This window comes from Pseudorca crassidens, chromosome 17 (genome assembly GCF_039906515.1).
Source record: "Pseudorca crassidens isolate mPseCra1 chromosome 17, mPseCra1.hap1, whole genome shotgun sequence".
Classification (NCBI taxonomy): Eukaryota; Metazoa; Chordata; class Mammalia; order Artiodactyla; family Delphinidae; genus Pseudorca; species Pseudorca crassidens.
This window is the reverse complement of record NC_090312.1, coordinates 9,399,761-9,423,477: the sequence shown is the minus strand read 5'-3', so window position 1 is coordinate 9,423,477 and position 23,717 is coordinate 9,399,761. Positions and strand designations below refer to the sequence as shown.

Genomic DNA, 23,717 nt, shown 5'->3' with positions numbered 1-23,717 from the left:
ATACAGGGGTGACAGGCTCAGGTTTTAGCCACACAGGCTTGTGAGGACTGACTCCACCTTCCCCTTCCTGCTTTATTACCCTGGACCACATTCCTTAACCTTTCTAAGCCTCTGTCTCCTCACCTGTAAAATGAGGATACAAATAGTGCCTATCCCCTAAGATTGCTAAGAAGACACGTGCACCATGCCTAGTACATAGTTAGTGGTAATAAAGCATTGTTACAATTAATGAAAAATTAAAATAATAAAAAGTAGAGTCAGGTTTTCCTACAACTTCATGTTTATTATCTACCACTTTAACTATGGATTACAGATTCTTTTTTGTGCTTAGGGCCGCCTAAAGTTCCTCTGCCCCGACCTACAAGGGTTTTGCATGTGCTGTTCTCCTCTGCCTAAAATAATCTTCTACCAGTCCTTCGTAGAGCTCGCTACATCTTATCCTTCAATTTTCAGTGCTCACGTCCCTGGCTTTCCCTTTTTCTCCAGCCATCCCCTACACCGCCAACCACCAGACTACACACACCGTTGTTCTCCATCCCTGAACTCTGTCCTTTTCCCGTACGGCACTCTTCTCCCTTTGTAATTACCTATTAGATGCCTGCCTATGTATTGTCTGCCATCCCCACTGGGCCGTAAACCCAGGAGAGCAGGGACTGTATTCAGAACAGGCTGGTTACAGTCTCCCAGTGCGTGGCATGTAGCAGGCTTTCTACAGCTATTGGAAGAAATAGAAGCAGGAAGCATACACGAAAGCATGAACTTTCATGCATACATCCATGTGCCAATGAAGATAACAAGGAATTTTAGTGTAATAGTTTGGACAGAATCATGCGAATGGAAGGATTTTTCTACTTAGACAGGAGAAATATCACCAGTCCTTGAAAAGGTACATGCACGGGGAAATGAGGAAAGTTTTCATCTGAGGATTAATGTTAAGTAGCTAATCGAGCTAAAAGGAGAAAGAGGCACACATTCACTGAACTCCAGGAATAAGGCCTAAAAATGGAAAGGACTTAAAAGGATGAAAAAGGGAATGTTTAACTGAAAAACAGCAGAAAGGGAAGCTCAGGGAGTTGGAGCAACAGAGAACATGCAGTCAGCTGGAGGAGGGCTGGAATGGAAGGCAGCGCTTCTTAAAGGCAGGTAACCTGGCAGCAAGTGGGCAGAAGGACTGTTGGAGGCGTGGGAGACGCAGCTGAGTGTGATGAGGGAGGACTGCACTGAGAGCTGGCCCCCATTCACGCCGGCCAAAGATGGACACACCCCAAGTGCCCGTCAGTGGGTGAACGGATAAACAAAAAGGTGGTCTCTCCATTCAATGGAATATTATTCAGCCATGAATATGCTACAACATGGATGAACCCTGAAGACATTATACTGAGTGAAAGAAACCAGACACAAAGGCCAGATCTGATTCATTTATATGAAATACCCAGAATGGGCAAACTATGGAGACAGAAAGCAGATGAGTGGTTGCCAGGGGAAGGGGGGAAATGAAGAGTGACTGCTTATGGGGTACGGGGTTTCCTTATGTGTGAGAAAATTTCCTGGAAGTAGATAGTGGTAATGGTGTCACAACATTGTGAATTTACTGAATGCCACTGAGTTGTACAATTGAAAGGGTTGAAATGGTGAATTTTAAGTTATGTGTATTTTATCACAATTAAAGAAACAAAGTTGGACCTAAGACTGAGGGTTCACATTCTGGCTTCTCCAATTACCATGTTTACTTTCACAAGACTCACCCTCCTTGGGTAATCCCAGGATAACAATCTCTCCCATGCCACTGGGTTACTGAGAAGTTAAATGAGATACAGCATGTAATAAAATCCCTCAAAAATAGAAATGCCTTTATTACAACTCATGAATGTAAATGTTCATTGATTCCATCGTCAAAATCATTCGTTCATTCATCCATTTACTCCTGTACTTACTGGGCTCCTAACGGGTGTCAGGCACTGTTTTAGGTGTTAGAGACATAAAGAGGTAGGAACAAAAAAATAAAAGTTTCTGCCTCAACTACACATGTTTCAAAATACAGGTAAATTGAGAGTTTGTAAGGTAGAAATAAAAAAGCAGGGAGAGGTGGAAGGATGTGCTGAGGCAGGGGTGGTACTGGTCTATACTGGATGGTGAGGCAGAGAGGCCTCTATAATAAAGTGACATCTGAACAGAGGCCTGAAGGGCATGAGGACACCTAGCGTGAGAGTGATACAGGCGGAGGGAGGCACAAGGACAAAAGTATTGGGGCCTCGGTGGGTCTGAAAGGGCTGGAGAAGCAGAAAGGTCCTGAACGTGGATCCTGAAATCATCAGCAGGACAGAGGAAGTGAGCCAGGACCTGGAATCTTCAAGGAGGGAGGCAGATGGCCCGGGTGTCTTTAAATGGCTTCAACAAGGAAGCGTGGAAGGTGACGCAGGCTGATGGTGTGAATGTCACAGCTGTGGACAGTTGTGGGTTGGGGGAGAGCAGCTGTCAGGATGCGGGAATGAGGGGTAAGCAAGCAGGGAGTGTGGGGGTGAAACCAGTTAGGATGTAGGACGTGGCCTGGGAAGAGGGGGCAGCCAGTGATAAAGAGGCCGCTGTTCATGTTTAAGAACTCAAGGGGCTGTGACTGAGAATGAAAATAGCAAGAAATGCCATGAAATAAATGCATAATAAAAGGTCTTTACCTATATACAGCCAGGTCCAGGACGATCTGGTTACGCTTTTCATCATCTCTCAAAGAGAAGTCAAGTCTAAGGAATAATCCATGTGGGGGGGGGGGGGAAAGAGGATGTTTTTAGCGATACTTTATAGATAACCCCATCCCAGTATCAAAAGAAAATTTGATAAAAACTATGTCATAATCTTCAACGACAAACTTATTTTGGTAGCTGGTCAATAAAATCTGTTAGTTTAAAAATTTCAAAAGAAACCTACAACATATTCATAAATTATTCCTGTTTACATTGTTTCAATATGAGAATCCTGAACTACATAAAAAAAAAAAAATTAGCATCAGTGCAGAGACAGAGACACCTGGTGGTTAAAGTTTTCTTTTCCATTTCATTCGGGTTTGCAAGAAGCAAACTAAAACACAGAATTATTGATGGGGAATTACATGTTGCATTTGCTTGCCCTTATCCAGCATTCCATTAAGTTTTAAGCAGTCTTGTCTTTTTTCGTCTCCTTTCATTGGTGACCTTTCCCTAGCCCCCGGAAATGCTGAGATGCTGCCCATGACCTATCACTTCCATTTTATAGAAGAAGAAACAGGCTCAGAGAGGCTGACGTAGCTGGGAAAGAGGTCATGTGAGCCTTGGAGGCAGGATTTCAAATCTCAGCTGTACCCTGAGATTGAGTCCTAGGTATAACTTCCATACTGTCGATGTACTGTTCAGAATTACTTGGTTAATTTTATTTTGAATGTTTCACTTATCATATTACTCTGCAAAGTATAATACCCCAACAATATTAAAGAATGTAGGCTAGATTGTTTGGAGAAATGTAAGGTTGTCCCCCAGGTGTGGCTGCCAGCAGGATGTCTGCTTGTGGCGGTCACTCTCACTTGCTTTCAACACTCCTGCCCGGCGGGACCTCTTCAGGTGCTCCAATGACCCACGCATTCTCGATCTCATCTCTGGCGCTTTCCTATATGCTTTCTCCTCTGCCTTGCTTGCTTATTCCCCCATGCTCCAGCCACCAGCTTCAACTCTCCCGTCATCCATCTCTTGAAAGGTAATTTCAGGGAGGTTTTCTATGGCAGAGACTGATATTCCCCACTGTCTGCTCCCCCTTTATCCATAGTAACAGGGTCCCTGATTTTAATGAGGAATATGGCTCTGCAGGGTAAAGACCACATTCCCCAGCCTCCCTGGCAGCTAGATGAGATCATGTGATTTAATTCCGTAAAGAAAATGTGGTTTGGTGCTTTCCAGGAATTTTCCTTAAGAGAGGGGGTGTGTGCCACTTAACAGGCTATTGCAACCATCCAGGCAAGAGGAGGTTGACTTCCTCTAAGGTGGTGGCAATGGAGTGAATGAGAAGGGGTGGGATTCTGGTAATTCTGAAGGAAGAGCTCACTGATAACAGGAGGGAGAGAAGAATTGAGGATGAATCCGAGGTTTTGGTCTTGATACCCAGTGGATGCTCACTCCTGAGCTGGAGGACCTCTGAGGACCTGATGGTACGTGGTTGTGGGGATAGAAGTGAGGATGTCTGCTTTAGCCACGATAAGCCTACGACACATAGTTTATATCCACACAGGAGAGCAGATAGCTAGGTGCATATACAAGTCTTGAGCTCAGGGAAGAGGTTGGGTCTGGTTGTAAGTAAAGGAAGGATAGTGTTGAAATCATGGGATTTGGTGAGATCTCGAAAGAGTGAATGTGGAAAGAGAAGATAGCTGAGGAGTTTGCCCCAGAGCACTTAGGAGACAAGACAGAAAGGATCCAGCAAGGCAGAAGATGAGAAGGTAGTAGGGTCAAAGAATCAGAAGCAAAGGGAGGAACCTGTTTGGAGAAGGAAAGTATGATCAATCTGGGCAAATCTGTTAGGTTAAGTAGATGGCTGAGATTTGAAAAGATGTGACTGAATATAGAAATGATGTGAACATGGAATATAAAAACGATGGGACTGCAGAAGCTTCTGTGGTCTCACTAGGGGCACACAGAGCCCAGAGGGTCTCCCTCAAGCCCTGCTGTAGCCTGAAGAGACAGTCTCCCCACTAGATTTTTAAGTTCCTTGAAGGCAGAAATCTGTCATATTCACTTCTGTATCCCCAGGGATTAGCATCATGTGTTGTGCTGCATTCATGACTTCTGGATAAAGAAGGGGTGTGTGTGTATGTGTGTGTGTGTGTGTGTGTGTGTGTGGTGGGGTGAGGTGGGGGTGAGATTATGAACTTGATCATGGAAACCACTAGAAATGGGCTAGCACGGGCAAGTCAGACACACCACCTATTACCTACGTGGCCTTGGGCAAGTCATTCACCTCTCAGTTCAAGTTTTTGACCTGTGAAGAAGAAATACTGCCTACCACACAAGACTGCTGTGAAGGTGACGTGAATGACGCCTAGGAGTGATTTAGGACAGCACCTCTTCTATTGTGGTAACAGCACAGCAAACGAAATGATCAAAGTAAACAGGTTCTGAGCAATGAAGCCAACAAGATCGAGTTCGTAGGCTTTTTGATCTGTACTTTGACTAGAAAAGGCCTTTTCCGCCTGCTTTCTAGTTTAAAATTTAAAAACAGCTAGATACCACTATACATGAGGACTTCCAGTTGGAATATTTTTCCTCTCTCATCAACTCCATCAAGGTATTTATATCAATTTCTTTCCTTAGCTCTTGAATGCTTTGCAGGTGTGTTCCAGAGTATAAAGTAGGCGTATAGGAGATCTATCAGTATCCTCAGCCAGCTTGTTCATGGCAGAGTTTTAAAAATTAAGAAACACAACAATAATGCACTTGGAATTTTCAGGCCTAAAACTGTACATGGTTCAAGGTTTCAGGAGACACAGAATAACTAAGATTTCCATACGTCAAGGTCATGTTTTGGATGCCAAGAAAACGAAATATAACATTACACACTTGAAAGCATAATGATGTTCTGCTTTCAAATACACACAAAATGACATTCTTATTAGGCTCATCAAGTTTGTTAAGAGTGGTCAGATATATTCTCTGCAGAACAAACGTGTCATTGAAACCATCGTATGACCAACACCACACATTCTGCTTCTTCAAGTCTCCACTCGGCCTCACTTACTTGGGCTCATTTACATTCAGGGCTCTCCCATCCTCACAGATCAGCACCCTGGGTGGTTTCACTTTCTTCTTTTTTTCACTTAATATTAGGGGTAGGTGGGAACAAGGGGCGGGAGAGAGAAAAAAATAAACAAAGATAATATAAAAGCAATTAATGTGTGAAACAGTTTAAGAAAAAATAATCAGGTATTTGTGAATACATCAGCAATTCACTGTGATGAAGTCCACTGCTGGGAACTGACAATTGAGCCACATTTTTGTGTGATTATATCTATATCTGTAAAGCGAAAATGTGACCAAGACAATTTGCCAGATAATTCGAATGGGGGAGAAAACTCCTTTTCATGAGATAGCCACGAATATTTAAATGAGTCTATTTTATGCATGATTTACTCAGCTAACTGCTAATTCCCCATTTGTGTATACATCTTCTACTTTAGCTAAAATTACAGTTTTTAAAATGCCAAATAGAAGCTATTTTATAGAAATAAAAATACCAGTACATAGGATCTACATAAAAGGATGTCTATCACAGCATTATCTACAGTGGCAAAACCTTGGAACCATCAAGAATGTCCATCAATGGAGGAATGATTGGATTGACTGTGGTACATTCATGCTATGAAATATTTTGCGGCTATTGAAAAATGTGTTCACTCTTTACCTACTCGTCTAGAAAGTTATAGAAAAGTGTTGATGATGATTTAGTGAGAACAAATAAAATGTAAGTCCACTTTTGTTTTTAAGAAAAGACCCTCAATCCTACGTTTGCAGAAATCATTTATATGATTGTAGCAGGTGGTGGAAGTTCTGGTAGGATGGACTCAAGCCTGCTAACTCTTATTACCATGAAGGGGCAGAGGTAGGAGGAAAATAAATGGAGCAAAGAGGAAAGATTCATGGAATAACATGAAAGAACATGTAGAACATAAATTCTGTTTATTTAAACACTTACTGAAAATACATAAAAACTTTAAAAAGGCATATATGGACAAGCTCTAGAAGATCAGATGGACAAATCTGTTTAGATGACAGAACTGCAGGCAATTCTTCATCTTGGATTTCTGTTGTTCTTTTAATACAGATTTTATGTCATTTAACTTTATTTTACAATGTAAATTTATTCACATTTTTCTGGATCTTAAACTGGGTTCTCAGGTCCAATTAAGTTCATGTTTCCATGAACTACATTATTCTCCATGACACAGGACAATTAGAGGGCATTCAGAAGAGGAAAACATCTCAGGAACCCATTAGATCGTGTAGACTACAGCACACTGAACAGAATGACTTGGATAACTAGTATCTGTAAACCAGGTCAGGCTCTTATCTGACACATTTAAAGTTGTTAAAAAGCTAAGGTCATAGAAACAAAACCCTACCTAAAATGCCTCGATTCATGACATCCTAAAGAAGGGTTAGTAGATAACACTTCAACAAAAAGCTGAAATTAGAAAAAGCAAAGTCTGTGTTTGATAGCTAACACAGATAATGGGTAAAACAAGGTACAATCATGAAAATATACTCCATCACTCTCAATGACAGGATAAAATGGAATACCTTAATTTTTCTTGGTCTTTCCGTTGTTTTTCCATATGTCTCAGAGTTTCCAATCTAGATTCAGGGGTATACAAAGAGGGCTTATTCCAGAATTCCAGGTCGTCTTCACCGCTGTCTGATTTCTTTTTCTTACATTCCTCTTCTTGTATTTCTGGTGCCTGGACGTCATCTTTGCTCTCTTCAGAAGATGGGCTAGAAAAGAACACAGGGCACGTTAAAACCAATAATAATGGACGTTTGAGTTTCATCCTGAATGCTGCCCCTTAAATATCTATATTTTGTGTGTGTGTTACCTTCTTACCTTTGAATGACAAAATGTGTCTGAAAGAGAGCCTATCTGAGCCAAGTTGGAGGAAATTAGTGCCACAGCATTGGGGCAGGCCCACTTCATCTACCACCAGGAATACTGCAGTAATCACGTTCAAGGGTTCATAGACCTGGTCGATGTGAGTCACCTGGGGAGCTTTATACACAGTACAGATTCCTGGGCTCCCACCAGAGTCTCTCCAGTTGATTTGAAGTGGGGTCCAGGACCCTTGCTTTACAATATTTTGCAGTAGGTTCTGATGATCAGACAAACTCAGGGACCACTGGGCCTTAGCAATCACTCCACCTCCAGTCTTGCACCCTTCAATTCCATCCTCCACCCTGCTCCCAGAGGAATCTTTCTTAAAAATTTAATCATATTATTTCCAGGCTCTTTAATGATTCTCTGCCTCTAAAGTTCTCCAGTGGGATACATGAGGTCGCCCATGGTATGGCCTCTAACTACCCCACTTTCCATGGATAACTTTGGATTTTGTAGCTTTATATGGCAATGGTGCTCTGCTCTCTTTTTTATTCATGTTTTGTGGACTGTCAGAGAATTACATGATGTCTCTATATGGCATCAAGTAAGTATTATATGATATTCAACATTCATTCAGCATGGATTCAAGTAATATTTATTGTCTTTCTGTGTACCAGGCACCAGAGAGACAGCTCTAGTCAAGATAGACAGCAACACTACTTACAGGAGACTCTATTCTAGCAGACAGAAAAGGACATCATTCAAACAGCACACATTAGGAGAGGCTTTCTCCCCTCACCTCTCCCTAGAATATGCTCTGTTACAAAATGACATTAAATGAAAAAATCTACAGGAAGCCTTTAGAACCAAGTATGGCAAATAGTAAGTACTCATTAAATGTTAGATTTTGTTATTGTTGTTACTGAAATGAGATGACACAAAATGCTCATTTAGTTGACCTTCAAATAAGATGCTTTTTGAAAGGAGGGACAAAAACTACCAGAACATGAAATTTAAATAGTGTAAACGGAACACAGTAAAATCTGCTTAGATACCTTACGTATTATAAAATGCAACTAGACAGTTTTATAAGCAAAATAGAGCAAATTACTGAAAATAAATGCTTTGCCACATAGCTATGGTTCTTTACAGTACTGGGAAAAAAACCAATCTATTAAGGGAATCTGTAATATTCTACAATATTTTAGCTAATGGCCACTGAAATAATTGGTTTCATTCTCATTAAAAAAATTTTGTTTGGCAAACAGAAACAAACTCACAGACATAGAAAACAAACTTATGGTTACCAAAGGGGAAAGGTGGGGGGAAGGATAAATTAAGAGTTTGTGAGACAGATACACACTACTATATATAAAATAGATAAGCAACAAGGATCTACTATGTAGCACAGGGAACTATATTCAGCATCTTGTAATAAGCTATAATGGAAAAGAATCTGAAAAAGAATATATATATATAACTGAATCACTTTGCTGTACACCTAAAACTAACACAACATTGTAAATCAGCTATACCTCAATAAAAAATTGAAAAAAAAATATGTGGACAAAGTGAGTTTGTTCTAGAAATTCAAGGATGGTTTAATATTGAAAAATCTATTAATGTTAATTCAACACAACAACAGGAAAACATGATTATCTCAACAGATGCAGAAAAAGCATTCAATAAAAATCCAGTATCCATGATGATAAAAGCTGTTCATCAACTTGGAAGAAAAGAAAACTAACTTAATTCTACCAAAGCCTCACAGGAATCATTATACTTAATGATGAGGAATTGGAAACATTCTTTTAAAAGTCAGGAGCAAGATAACAGACACCCATTCTTACTGCTATTATTCTACCTCGTACTGGAGGCTCAGCAGGCACCATAAAAAATAAAAAGCAGAGGTAGAAGGATTGGAAAACAATTTTAAGTTGCTGTTTATTAAAAAAATGGGTTTTTCTACATAGAAAACACAGGCTAACACAGACTAACTGCTGCATCTTTTTAAAAAGTTCAGCAAGATTGCATAATACAGTATCAGTACACAGAAACCATTTGTCTCTATATACATCAGAAAGACCCAAGTAAAAGCCTATTTTTGGGCTTCCCTGGTGGCGCAGTGGTTGAGAATCTGCCTGCTAATGAAGGGGACGCGGGTTCGAGCCCTGGTCTGGGAGGATCCCACATACCGCAGAGCAACTAGGCCCGTGAGCCACAACTACTGAGCCTGCACGTCTGGATCCTGTGCTCCGCAAAAAGAGAGGCCGCGACAGTGAGAGGCCCGCGCACCACAATGAAGAGTGGCCCCCGCTCGCTGGAACTAGAGAAAGCCCTCACACAGAAACGAAGACCCAACACAGCAAAAATAAATAAATAAATTAATAAACTCCTACCCCCAACATAAAAAAAATAATAAAAATAAAAAAAAATAAAGGAATACTCCACAAGATGGAATCATTTCAATCAATTAAAAAAAAAGCCTATTTTTAAAATCCCATTCTACAAGATACTTAGAAATAAATCTAATAAGAAATGGTGTAAAACCTTTATAGAGAAAAATTATAAAAACTTATTGAAGGACTCAGAAGAAGGTCTAAATAAATAGAGCTATTACAAAGTTCAGAAAGGAAAGAATCAATGCCCTGAAGATGTCAACTTTCCCCTTATTAACGTGTAAACTAAATTCAATTTCAACCAAAATTACACTAGGGATCTGGGGGGAATTTGAATGGCAGATTCTAAAATTCTCACAGAAGAGTAAAAAAGAGTCAAGAAGAGCCAAGATAATTTTGAAACACGAAAATATTTCCTACCAAAGATCAAGATTTATAGAAATTTAAACCATGTGGAGGTACTCCCATGGAGGAGTCCAGAGAGCCCAGAAATGGGCCCATGAATCACGAGAAGAGGGTATATAATACGGGAGAAGAATAGAATGACAATTATTAATCAATGGGGCACAAACAAACAAACCTGTGTGGGAAGTGATTAGCACCCTACCCCACACTGCTGTGAAGTTATTCCAGATAGACAGATATGACACTGGGGTATTGAAAATTTTCATAAACAAGATCAGAAAAGACTTCTAAATTCTATAAAACAAGCACTTATCAAAATTAAACCCAAGTCACAGACAGAGAGAAGATACTTGCAAAGCTCATAAGGACTAAAGAATTTGCATCTAGAATATAAAAGAACTATCAATTAGTAAGAAAAAAAAGTACAACTTATTTAAAATATGCGGAGGTCTTGAATAGAAGAAATCTGAATAGCCAATAAACATATAAGAAGACATTTAAGGGCTTCTCTGGTGGCGCAGTGGTTGAGAGTCTGCCTGCCAATGCGGGGGACACGGGTTCGTGCCCTTGTCTGGGAAGATTCCACATGCTGCGGCTCCACAACGGGAGAGGCCACAACAGTGAGAGGCCCGCGTACCGCAAAAAAAAAAAAAAAAAAGAAGACATTTAAGATACTGAAACTGACTCGTCATTCTAGAAATTCAAATTAAAACATTAGATGCTATTTAACAACCAACTTGATTAGCCAATGTTTTAAGAGATCACATTATCTACTACTGGCAAAGATTAGGAACTCTCCCATACTGCTGATATATGAGTTAAAATTAGTACACTTTAAAAAACAATTGGGCAATGCATATAAAGTCGAAAAGATGTTTATAATTAATATGTAGCAATTGCTGAATACACTACAGAAACTTCCATACTAGCACAAGGAGATGTGTGCCCCATTGTCTGAAAAAAACAAGAAAGGGAAAACCACAGATTGTTGGAGCTGGTGCATATTCTGATTGGTCAGGAATAAAGAATTGCTGCTAAATATTCTGAATATTACCTCTGGGATAAACTGTGATTTATTCATTCGATGGAATTTTATTGCACAGTTAGAATGAATGAACTAGTTCTACGTGTCTTCATATGCATAAATCTCAAAAACATAATACTGAATGAAAAGCAAAGCTGTAGAAAGATATTCATGCTAAAAAACAACAACATGACACTACTCTTGTTTAAGGAGGCATAATTACGTAGTAAATACATTACAATATGGATGGGATCAACATTATACCAAACACATACTAACTTTAGGATGGTGGACACCATGGAGGATGAAAGGAGGAGTGGGATGGGGGAGAAATACTTAAGGAGCGTCTCCTCTATTGATATTTTATTTCTCATTTAAAAATAAAAGATCCAGGGACATCCCTGGCAGTCCAGTGGTTAAGATTCTGCGCTTCTGCTACAGGGGGTGTAGCTCTGAAACCTGGTCAGGGGACTAAGATTTTGCGTGCTGTGTGGCACGCCCGAAAAAAAATAATAATGAAGTGAAGTGAAATGAAATGAAATAAAATAAAATAAGATCCAAAGCAAACATGCGAACTATTGACATTTATTATTAAGCTGCCTATTTATTTTTCTAACATTTATGTACATCTGAAATATTTTATAATTATTATTTTCTCAAGCTTAAGAGATTCTGTTACAAAATATTTAAAGCTTTTGTTGTGTGGAATCAAATCACCTGACTATAGGTGCAATTCTCTTAAAATAAGCAAGAATGAAAAATTCATGCTTGTAAAAATGACCAATTAGGGGCTTATTAATCGCATTAAAGATGTATTCATTACATAATTCACAAAACAGAACATCTTATGATGTAATCAAAATTATTCAATTTATAAATGTGGTTTGTATTTAACTTTTCTAAAATATTCCTACTTTATAAATCAAAGTACACCTGTTAATTTCTTTCCTGTGCATCTTTTAAAGAGATTTGTCTGAAGATAATTTTAGATGCAAATTAAAGTTGCTAGTTTGAAAAGGCTTTAAGGGAGGCAAGCCTCACAGAATTGTCACAAACAATGGGATGAACATACATCGTCTTCACCCAAAATTCACATCATAATTTATTCTTCAAATCAGTTGTCTGGAATATAAGTGAAACTGTGAACACCTTGGGAAGAGAACTTTTTAACACAAGTTAACTAGAAAGTACACTCTATTAAGTTACATACAGAGTAGTATTTAGTGGTTATTCAATGTTCTTTCCTGCATTGTGGTAACATACAGCCCTTCACAATAGGAAACGAAAGGTTTTTATTTCTGCTTTTTGGTTTTACCTTGTAAAACAGGAGGATATTGACAATTTTTAAAAAGAAAAAAAAAAGTTACATACAGAGTAGCACTGATGTTTGTGTACCAACGTCCGTCAAAGCCTGTGTGTCTTCCCTCCCTCTCGCCTTTGTTTTCCTCCTCCTGCAGTTTCCTCTGAGCCTCTTCCTTGTCCTTGGCTCGTTTGAGGCAGTAAGCTTTCTCCTGCTCTCTGATTTGTTGTTCAACTACTGGAAAGTCCTGTAATGCCTGAATCCTTTCTGAACGCTCAATTTCTTTACCATCCAACCACTGGAATAAAAAACAGCCAACACAGTGCATTTATTCAAAAGTCACCATTTGAATCAGCCCCAAGCAGACTTTGCTTGCAAGATGAGAAATAATAAATTATGCACCTTAGTGATATGGAATTAAAAGCAAAGTAATGGGAACCGTCAGAAACTTTGATCTAAATCAATGTTTACTTCATACAATTAACACAGTTTACAAAGTATCTTTACTGGTAATAATAATAAGTAGGTCTCCTGTTGAAACTGATTATTAATGACAAGCTCCCAAAATATAGTAATTTTATAACTGCTCACTATGTAAAGAATTTCAGTGCCTCAAGTCAAGTCCCCAATGCTCTCTACAAAAAAGGGCCTCGTACATCACACAAAATTGAGCTCTATTGCAAATGAGCCCATGTTCTACCCTTGACAAGACATATAGAATGTATTATTAATTCTTATGGTCACTGTTTTCATCTGGTACCTCTATAGGGATTGTTCCAAATTGAAATATTAAAAACACCAACCCAAAATCTGAAGGTTCAAAGCTACCAATTTAGAGATGCCTACTTATTTACTGAGCCTTTTTCTACAAAGAGAGGTGAGGTATTTAGAAAAGTGTGGTAGGCAGAATAATGGTCCCCCAAGAATGTCCACTTTCTAATCCCTGTGAATGTTACCTTCCATGGTAAAAATGACTTTGCAGATGCGATTAAGTTAAGGATGTTAAAATGGGGAGATTATCCTGGATTATCTGGGTGGGCCGGATGTAATCACATGGGTCTTTATAAAGGAAAGAAGGCAGCAGAAGTGTCAGGGTCAGAGTTAGGGAGAGGTCTGAAGATGCTACACGGCTGGCCTTAAAGATGGAGGAAGGGGCAGGGACTCAAAAATGCCGGCACCCTCTAGAAGCTGAGAAATGCAGGGAAACAAAATTTCCTCTGAAGCCTGCAAAAGGAGCAGAGTCTTGCCAACACCACAATCTTAGATTCTGACCTCCAAAACAAAGAGTATATATTTGTGTTGTTTTAAACCACTGAGTTTGTGGTCATTCATTACCACAGCAAAAGGAAACTAACACAAACAAATAGAAAACACACAAAGATGGAGTTAAATATGAATTTTAAAAAATTATCAGGAGCAGTTATGGGCTTCCCTGGTGGTGCAGTGGTTAAGAATCCACCTGCCAACGCAGGGGACACGGGTTCAAGCCCTGGTCCTGGAAGATCCCACATGCCGCGGAGCAACTAAGCCCGTGCGCCACAACTACTGAGTCTGCGCTCTAGAGCCCACGAGCCACAACTACTGAAGCCCACGTGCCTACAGCCCATGCTCCGTAACAAGAGAAGCCACCGCAATGAGAAGCACGCACGCCGCAGCGAAGAGTAGCCTCCACTCGCCGCAGCTAGAGAAAAGTCCGCGTGCAGCAACAAAGACCCAACGCAGCCAAAAAAATAAATAAATAAAATAAAATAAATAAATTTAAAAATAATAAAAAAATAAAAATTATCAGGAGCAGTTAATTAAAAATCAAAATTATAATGTCGCTATTTGGAAAAAAAATAATTTAAAGTAGGTTTTGGTCATAAGAACTCATATGGCTGCTGTAGATGGGCGGCAGAATTGGCTCTGAGCTTGCTGGCGGCCAAAGTAAAACAGAAAAATATCATCGGTGAAGCGATTTTTGCTTTCTTTACTGAGAAAATATACTCGTTTCTAGCTTCTCTCTAATACTTAGTTCTAAAACATATTTCTAAAGTAGAGTTTCTTAGTGGAGATCTTGAGAGATGTCACGCATTGTTTCTGTAGTAACAAGTCCATACATAACAGTCTTCACAAAGCTGTTTCTTCTAAGATCCTTCAGTGAAAGGTGAGGCCATAATGATAAAATCGAATTCAATAAAACCTATTATTTAAGGAGGTAAGTAATTGTGGTCTAAGTACATAGCCTTTTTTTTTTTTTTGGTAATTAACCTCGTTTAAGCTAGGGTTAAGATCTAAGCAATTCTGGGACTGTGGTTAAGACTCTGAACTTCCACTGCAGGGGGCGCAGGTTCGATCCCTGGTCAAGGAACTAAGATCCCACATGCTGCACAGAGTGGCCAAAAAAAAAAGATCTAAACAATTTGGAAAATTCTGGATAAATATAATTTCTTTCACTGGAATTTTGATGAACATTGCGAAGAAGGTGATATATTCTCTTACCTGTATCTGGGATGTAAGGATTTAAGTATTAACTTTATATATATACATATATAGTATTATATATAACATATATATATATTTCCTTATACTTGGGTTAAATAAACATTGATATAATTTAGACCTACTGTTTCTAAAAGATTATGACCAATAAACCCCTTGTCACCAATACAGGCAGGAAGCAGAAGACCTCATACTGGGAACTGATGACAAATTTGAGATGCTGTCACATGTATGCCAGCACCTGTTCTCGGGGCCTTCTTATTGGATCTCAGGTTTTTGAAGACTTTTGTTAGGTAGTTTTCAAAATTGGCCTAAGTTTTCTTCAGTCCAAAATCACAGCTGAATTCAGAAGGGCTGATGAACTGAGAGATTAAGTTTTAGGCTGTGCATTGCAGTATTCCTTGATCTTTATTCACTTAGAGTTCTTGCAACACAGAGGCAGAGTGTCTACGTTTCTTGATAATAATTGCACGTGTGCTTCAGCAAAGAAGAGAAAGAGAAACTAAGATTTATTGAGGGCTCAGAGAACTTCTTTAAAGTAGGAATTATTAATCCATTATAGATGAGAAAAATGAGGCATGCAACTCACGGGTAGCAGAGACATGAGTCTTATCCTGGTTTGTCTGCTACAAAACTTTTCCCACTAGGCTACAGTGCCTACTTACCACCTGGAGTGGCTCAGACACTAGGAAGAGGATAGTTGAAAAGGGCTGAATCTCCTCACATGTCTTGTGCATGTCTGTCTAAATAACTACTCTGTTGTTATGAGTTAAATTGTGTTTCCCCCCCAAAAAGTTATGTTGAAGTCCTGACCCCCGGTACCTCAGAATGTAACCTTATTTGGAAATAGGGTCCCTGCCGATGTAATCAGTTAAGATGAGATTATTCTGCAGTAGCGTGGGCCCCTAATCCAACAGGACTGGTGTCCTTAAAAAAAGATGGGAGTGACGCTTCCACAAGCCAAAGAAAGTCAAAGCTTGCCAGGACCCACCAGAAGCTGGGAGAAAGGCATGGAACAGATGCTGCCTCACAGACTCAGAAGCAACCAACCCACACCTTGATCTAGAACTTCTAGTGTCCAGAACAATGAGATAAATTCCTGATGTTCAAGCCACCCCGTTTGCAGAACTTTGTTATGGCAGCCCTAGGAAAATAATACATCTGTTAGTGCAACTCCTGTCAAGTAGGTCACAAACTTTCAATGGAATGGTAACTAAGACCCTAAAATTTATCAAGCTGTTTTTAAATACTAGTAAACACATTTATGAATACTATATTTCAAAGGGAGGCTGTTGCCTGTTGTAACAGCTTATTCAGAACAGTCTTTCTGAAAGGAAAGACTGGACCTGAAGCCTGTACATTAACCCACACAGAAGCAGTGAGTGTGGTTATGGTGTGAAAGGTGGGCTATTAGGTTCAAATCCCACAAGGGTCACTTGCCAGGTGTGTCACCTTAAACAAGCAGCATCAGCTTTCCAAGGCCTGGCTCCCTCATCTCAGAATGCACCTAATCATCTCCCTGCAAGAGGCCGGGAGTATCAGAGATGCTGTGTCCAAAGCACCTGGAACAACCCTGGCCCATGCTTCAGGCACCTGTCTGATGGCTCTCACATACCCCTAGCCCAGGCACTGCAGAGTTGACAGGGGGCCCAGCTGTGATGACAGTCCCTGCACCCTTCCAGGGAGATGGTTCACAGCATCCATTTTCTCTGAAATTCTGGTTCTCATCAGTTCATTTTTTTAGGAAGTCATTGTACAATGATGATCAGCCTGGGTTATGCTTGATCTACCTCATCATTCATTCTACATATATATTCTAGATTCAATTACCTGAATCACTCCTTCTCTTAATCAAAGAAACTTTACATTAGAAGAAATGTGTTCTATCAATCCAGCAGTTTTGCCTACACAGAACACAGCAGTCTAAAAACAAATGTCCTCTGAGGATAGAGGACAAGGACTGTTAGAAAGCCAGGGCCTCCATGCATTCTCTCTGCAGAAGCAAAATGCTGTCCCTGCTGCTGGAGGGACACCAAGAGGACGTGACCGCTGGATGGCCTGCGACTGGACCTGGCCAAGCACAGGCTCCTCACCCCCTCCCCTGTCCTTGGAATGTACCTTCTGCCCGCTGCTCCCACACTAGGAGCGGTTCCAAGGGTGCAGCCTTGAGACAGTAAGGCTCTGTTGAGACCCTCTGGACGGTGTACGTGACTGAACCCAGTTAAGGCCTCTCTATAAACCTGTAAGATTATGGCAGGCAGGCGCAGAGATCTACTCATCCTGTTGCCCAAAACAAGCTTGGTAAGTAGGTTTTCTTGCTTATTAAACCTGCCACCTACGCATCTGGAGTCCTGCCTCTTTCTTTGGTCTCTCCTTGCCCTCCGTGCATGGGGGCCAGTTTCAGATTTCACCTGGGAAGCTCCTGAGGTTTCAAACCAACACATGCAGGTCAGGAACTCTTGGAATTACATGGACTTTAATATTACTACTTAAATATTCTCAGGTGTATGATTTCTCTAGAAACCATGTGTTGTTTCCCAGTACCAAAAGTATCGAATATGGGGAGATTTGGCATAAGAAATTAACACACAGAGCAGTGGTTCTCAAATGAGGTCCCTGGACCGGTAGCAACAGCATCACCTGAAAACCTGTTAGAAATACAAATTCTTGGGTGCCCATCAGACCTACTGAATCAGAAACTCTGGGGGAGGGGCCCAGCGAACCCCATCTAAGTACTCCAAAGCATACCAGAGTTTGAGAATTACTAACATAGCGAATGAGTTAATAGAAAGCAATAGTAAGAAATAATACTTTAAAAAGCACAGTAGTTTAAGACTGTGAAATACAAAGGTATATAGCTGTCGCCACCTCAAAAGCCCTAAACTTTTGGTTTGCTACTAGTAATAAGGAACGCTCTTTGTAACAATGACTTGAACTCACCAAGAAAGTTCAGTTAAACTGTGTGTGTTCTGAATGAGAAAGGAGAAAAGCATGCAATTTATTTTTCAAAGGTTTATTAAAGCTATAATATTAAAACAACTTCAAAGGTTCAGTGAGCCAAAGACTCGGTTTTGATTTTCTGGAATATTCCATCCTCTAAAACAACACATTCTCTGAAAATGCTGTGAATAAATCAGGAATCACTGCAGTTGCTTGTTTTCATTTTTCTGAGAACTTTGTATCACTGAAAAAAAAGCATACCTTTAGTTGTTGCAGAGCTGCCACCACGAACTGTCTGTAGCCGTCAAAGTCAGCGCAGGGGTTTCCCATGAGGAAGAGCTCCTTCAGGTGGATGTTGTGTTGAAGGGTTTTCACACTGCTCAGCTCACCAATGAAATTTACCGTCAAGTCAAGCTTTGTCAGCCCTTCGCATCCTGCTGAGAGAAATGAAAAGAAAAAAAAGCCAGAAAAATCACACAGGCAGTAAAATGTGTACAATAACACATCATAGAAATAACAGTTGCAATATTTTAAGTCTGTTGATTAACTGCACTGCTTACCAAGAAGTGGTTTTTCAGAAACCTCAGAGAGGCTTAGTCTTGACTCACTTTTCTATCTGTGTCTCCCCTTACTTTCTTTCTTTTTTATTTATTTATTTATTTATTTTTGTGGTACACGGGTCTCTCACTGTTTTGGCCTCTCCCATTGCGGATCACAAGCTCCGGACGTGCAGGCTTAGTGGCCATGGCTCACGGGCCCAGCCACTCCGCAGCATGTGGGATCCTCCCGGACCGGGGCACGAACCCGCGTCCCCTGCATCGGCAGGCGGACTCTCAACCACTGCGCCACCAGGGAAGTCCTCCCCTTACTTTCAACCCCTTAGTCCCTCCAGCCAAAGGAAATCATTTTCCTGCCCGTATCCATAAGCTCTGGGCTGTTCACATTTAGATTTGGTCACTATCTGGCGTGACTGCATCATGTTGACAAATCTAATGGAGCCTCTTCAATGCACCATGTCACTAGAAGAGTCTGCTGCATGTGGCACAATCGACCATGGACTGTCTCTTAAATCTCTCAACTGTCTTGAAACTCTGATGCTACTCTTTCCTTGTCCTCCTTTGCAATGAAGTCTATTCCTCTTGATCTCTTTTGCAGGCTTTTCCACCCCATCAATGTGATGGAGATTTCCATCCTTGACCCAATATTTCCTTTCCTTATGGTCTTGATAACAGTAGTCATGCCCACTGGTTTTACTAACCCCAGATTCTGATGACTCCCAAACAATAACCCCATGTCTGACCACCCAACTGAACATCACACTCCTGTTTCTACATGCCCGCAAGACATACCACATTCAACATGTCCAGACTGAAGTCTCCATATTTTCTCTCACTCTGTACTCCTCAAGACAGCTTTTCTGCCTTCTTTACATCTAAACTCCATCGACGTCATCACCATTTTGGTATCAGATGTGATTCAACACCAAGAGTCAAGTCAGGGTTAACTAGGAAGTTAACCTAAACTATCCTCTTAGTCCCTTCATGTCATCAGTCATCAAGCCATGCAGATCTTAAGTCCTAACTTCTTTTTACATACTTCTTGTCCACTATAATCCTATTACCAGTATTCCAGTTCAGGTTCCTGTCACCTTTTGCATGCAATATGGTGTATCTCCTAACTCGTCTCCCTATTTTGAGAACATAGGAAAGAAGGAAGGAAGGAAAGACGGACAAAAGGAAGGGAGAGAGAAAGAAAAGGTTTGTCAAGGTGGTTGTTCCTCCTCCCCGCTCTTTCCTTTCCCTTCCCTTTCCTTCTCTTCCCTTCCTTTCAGAACAACTAATTCCTAAAGCCATCAGGGACGCAAAGTAAAGGAGGAGTAGAGAGGCGAGCGATAGCTACGTTGGTCCAGAGCAGAGTGGTGGAGCCCACACAGGATGAGGACGGTGTGCAGAGGGCTGCCCTGTGCTGGAAGCCGGGGCCCCAGCAGTGAGGGGCATCCCAGGTGCAGGTGGTCTGGCACGAGGGCAGGAGCCCAAGCCCAGTGAGGAAGGCATCCCTGCAGAGAGGGATGGTGGGTAGGAACCTGGGCAGGATGAAAAGAACATCCACACCAAAGACAGCCAGCCATGGGGTGTCAGTGCAGACAGGATGGTACCAACAAGGAAGGGCAGCCTGACTTGAGGAATCAGAGCCCAAGGAAGGTAGGGAGGGTGTCCTCACATGACACCCAGCAAGAGGCATCGGAGACCAAGTAGAGTGAAGAGGGGTCCGCAGGGGAGCAGCGCCATGAGCAAGGTGTCAGAGCTCGAGGAGGGCGAGGTGGATACCCTAACGAGGGCTAGCGTGGGGATTGAGAGCGTAAGCCAGGGGAAGAAGGCGCCCGCGGAGGGGCCCACCTAGGGTTGGGCACGGAGATCAAGCAGGGCAAGGAGTGTGAGCCATGGACGGGCCGCGCGGAGCGGTGTCAGAGCTCAAGCTGGCTGAAAAGACAGTAAAGAAGCCTAATGCCCTGGGTCAGAGAGGAACGTCCCAGCCAAACTCTTGCTGAGTTCCTCACCCACAAAACTGGGTGGCGAAAGAAAGCTGTTTCAAGGCACTGAGTCCTGGGGTGTTGTTTTTTTTTCACTGCAATAGATAACTGGAACTGTGAGGCAAATAAGCTAAGAAATGAACAAAGTTCAACAAAGCTACCAAGTGGGGACGGGAACCGAATCCCAGGTCTGCCCAGCTGAAAAGCCTCTCTGAACCTGTGCACTAGAAGTTCTCTTTGCCGAGGTCAGCTGTTTATTACTAACGTATCATCATGACCATGACCATGACCATCACCGCAAAACTCTCACGCTAAAGCTCTGTGGGACACAGTGTTGCGTCTCTAAGCACAAGCGGTTGTAGTCATACCCTTGTGAGGGGTGAGCTGAGGCCTGCAATTCCTACATGGATGGAGAGAGCCAGACCAGCCATCCTCTGGTGGGAGGAGAAAGGGGGAGCAAGAAAGGCCAGAGGTTAGACGTGGGTCAGCAGGCACGTGAGCGTGACCACTCCCCCCAACAAAGCGTTCATTCAAAACACCAGTCACCATAGATGGGCCCATATCCCGTGTCTCATTATGATATCCCGTTATGTGACTCGAAAACATAAGCAAGGCGGATAGACAGGGATAAAGAACCTCGGGGGCAGCGAGTGAGAACAAAATCTGCACCTGCCACGTAGGAGGTCAATAGACGATGCCTAAAATGAGAGAGTAGAGGATGCCTGGTGTAAGCAGGTTACTTGGAAACATGCAGCAGAAGAAGGAAGGGGAGTGGATGGCGGTCGCCTCTAGGGGGCAGGACTGGGGGGTCTGGCGGCATTGACAAGAGGTACGTTCTTCAACACGAGTATAGATATCACTTTGACTTTTGAGACTGTCTATTGCGTTACTATGGTAAAATATGAATTATTGAAAAGCCGAATAACCAAAATGCACAAGAACAAATAAATACTTTTATAATATTCCAGACTCAGCTACACAGGTGAAGGAAATTCAGAAACTTCATATCTTCAAAAATAAATTTTAAATATGTTGGAAAGGTTATGAGATTAAAAAAATATATATATATATTTTCAGCATTCAATTTGTCAATACACAAAATAGGCTCTTAAGTGTTTTTTTTTTTTTCTCTTGATCCAGAATTTCATTGGGGAGGAAAAGGTCCCAATCAAATACCTCAACTGGAAACAGGTAATTTGTACAAAGCTGTTCAGAACAGTTCTACTCACAAGAGCAAACATAATTAAAAACACTTCAAGCACCAAACAATAAGGAGTTATTTAAAGCACATCAACATATTTGATAATTCAGTCATTAAAGCATAGTGATGTGAATGAACTAAGCCACTATATGAAGAATGAATATGAAACTAGACATATAAATATAATTAAGTTTATATCTCTGTGCCTGTATGTCTGTTTTACAATGGCCAAAAAAAAATGTTAGATGGATTTTATGAAGTGTAAAGATATATTTGGGGTAGTCTGACTTAAGATACAGGTTACCTGGTATTTCTTAAGTCGACTTTGGGAGACTCTGAGAGATATTTTAATTATGTTTTTCTTCCATATGAGAAAAGACTGACATTTGAAAGACTCCAACAAGCTCAAAAATTCATATAATTTTTGGATTTTGCTGTAATTTTGTAGATGCAGAACCCTCCAAATGTTCATTACATTTTTCAAAGTGATGAATCTTAATTTTTCTTCTACTAGGCCTACACATAAGAAATTAAACCACATCTGCCATTTGAAAGAACTATTCTTGCTGAACTAGACAGGCTTGAGAAAACCTCCCTCCTTCAACTGAGTCCCACCCTTCAGCCCCTGTTCTGTGAAGCTCGAGCTCAGTGGCCCACGGGGGTCTAAAGGTCACTGAAACCAACATGCTGATTTCCCAAGAGGGAGAGTTGACACTAATAGAAACCCCATCTCTCCTTCCAGGTTTTAAGGGTGGGAGAGGAGGGGTGGGATGGAAAAAAATCTTGGTGAATTCACAACAAGGAAAAAAGAAAAAGAAGGATACAGTTATGTTTTGCCATGCAGCAAAACAAACAAAGAAAAATCCAACTTACGTTTTAAATTATACTGAGATTTACTCAAGTATGTGAGCTGAGTATATATATATCCAACTTCCTCCTCTCTTCCTCAAACATTTAAAATTAAACAACAAGTGCATATTTGCCAAAAGATAAGACACCCATCCCTCCCTACTGCCCATCTCCCCAAACATATCCTCAGACAACCCTGAGCCCGGTGCATCCGTATTAGAGCTGGAAGGCAGAGGACCAAAAGGAAGAAGTGTCCACTGTGGACCAAGTTCTCAAAGCTCAAAAAGACGATAGGGACAATACTGTCCTCTAGTGGTTGGTGGCCGACACATACCGCAAAAACAGAACTCCACATCCTTTCAGATACTGCTTTCTTAATGAAAATAACAAGCCAACTGAGAATGAGAGTTTTAATTATTTCTCTGACATTATAGATAGATATTTCACTACTAAAAAACATAGATATAGAGCAATTTTTTTTAAGTTTTCTTTTTTAATTTATTTATTTTTGGCTGCGTTGGGTCTTCCCTGCGATGCGCAGGCTTCTCTTTGCAGTGGCTTCTCTTGTTGCCGAGCATGGGCTCTAGGCGCGTGGGCTTCAGCAGCTGTGGCATGTGGGCTCAGTAGTTGTGGCTCACGGGCTCCAGAGCACAGGCTCAGTAGTTGTGGTGCACGGGCTTAGTTGCTCCGCAGCATCTGGGATCTTCCCAGACCAGGGCTCGAACCCGTGTTCCCGGCATTGGCGGGCGGATTCTTAACCACTGTGTCACCAGGGAAGCGGTAGTGCAAATTTTGTTATTTCATTTGTTCACATGTGGATATGGTAACAGGGCTGGAGAGTGGTAGCTGGGAAAGAGCAAAGGCTCCATTTCTAATGCAGAAAAATGCCAATAATGGAAAGAACCGTCTCAGTTCCAGCACTGATGATGGTTTGGGGGCTTTGACAGTGATGACATTTCAGGTTTTGAGGATGAACATTAAAAATGTAT

General features: G+C 41.1%; 1 protein-coding gene across 5 annotated transcripts in view; it reads right to left on the bottom strand.

Annotated features, from left to right (window-relative positions):
* Nucleotides 1-23,717, bottom strand: part of DNAAF11 (dynein axonemal assembly factor 11) — a 77,951-nt gene that overhangs the window by 36,652 nt on the left and 17,582 nt on the right. For 2 of the 5 annotated variants that reach the window (XM_067711218.1, XM_067711220.1), the window contains exons 4-8: nucleotides 18,410-18,585; nucleotides 12,799-13,025; nucleotides 7,311-7,502; nucleotides 5,752-5,829; nucleotides 2,673-2,738 (exon numbers count right to left, since the gene is read on the bottom strand). In XM_067711218.1, the coding sequence (XP_067567319.1) occupies nucleotides 2,673-2,738; nucleotides 5,752-5,829; nucleotides 7,311-7,502; nucleotides 12,799-13,025; nucleotides 18,410-18,585 (739 nt within the window). The remainder of the gene's footprint in view (nucleotides 1-2,672; nucleotides 2,739-5,751; nucleotides 5,830-7,310; nucleotides 7,503-12,798; nucleotides 13,026-18,409; nucleotides 18,586-23,717) is intronic. The other 3 variants (XM_067711219.1, XM_067711221.1, XM_067711222.1) reach the window with 3 other exon arrangements.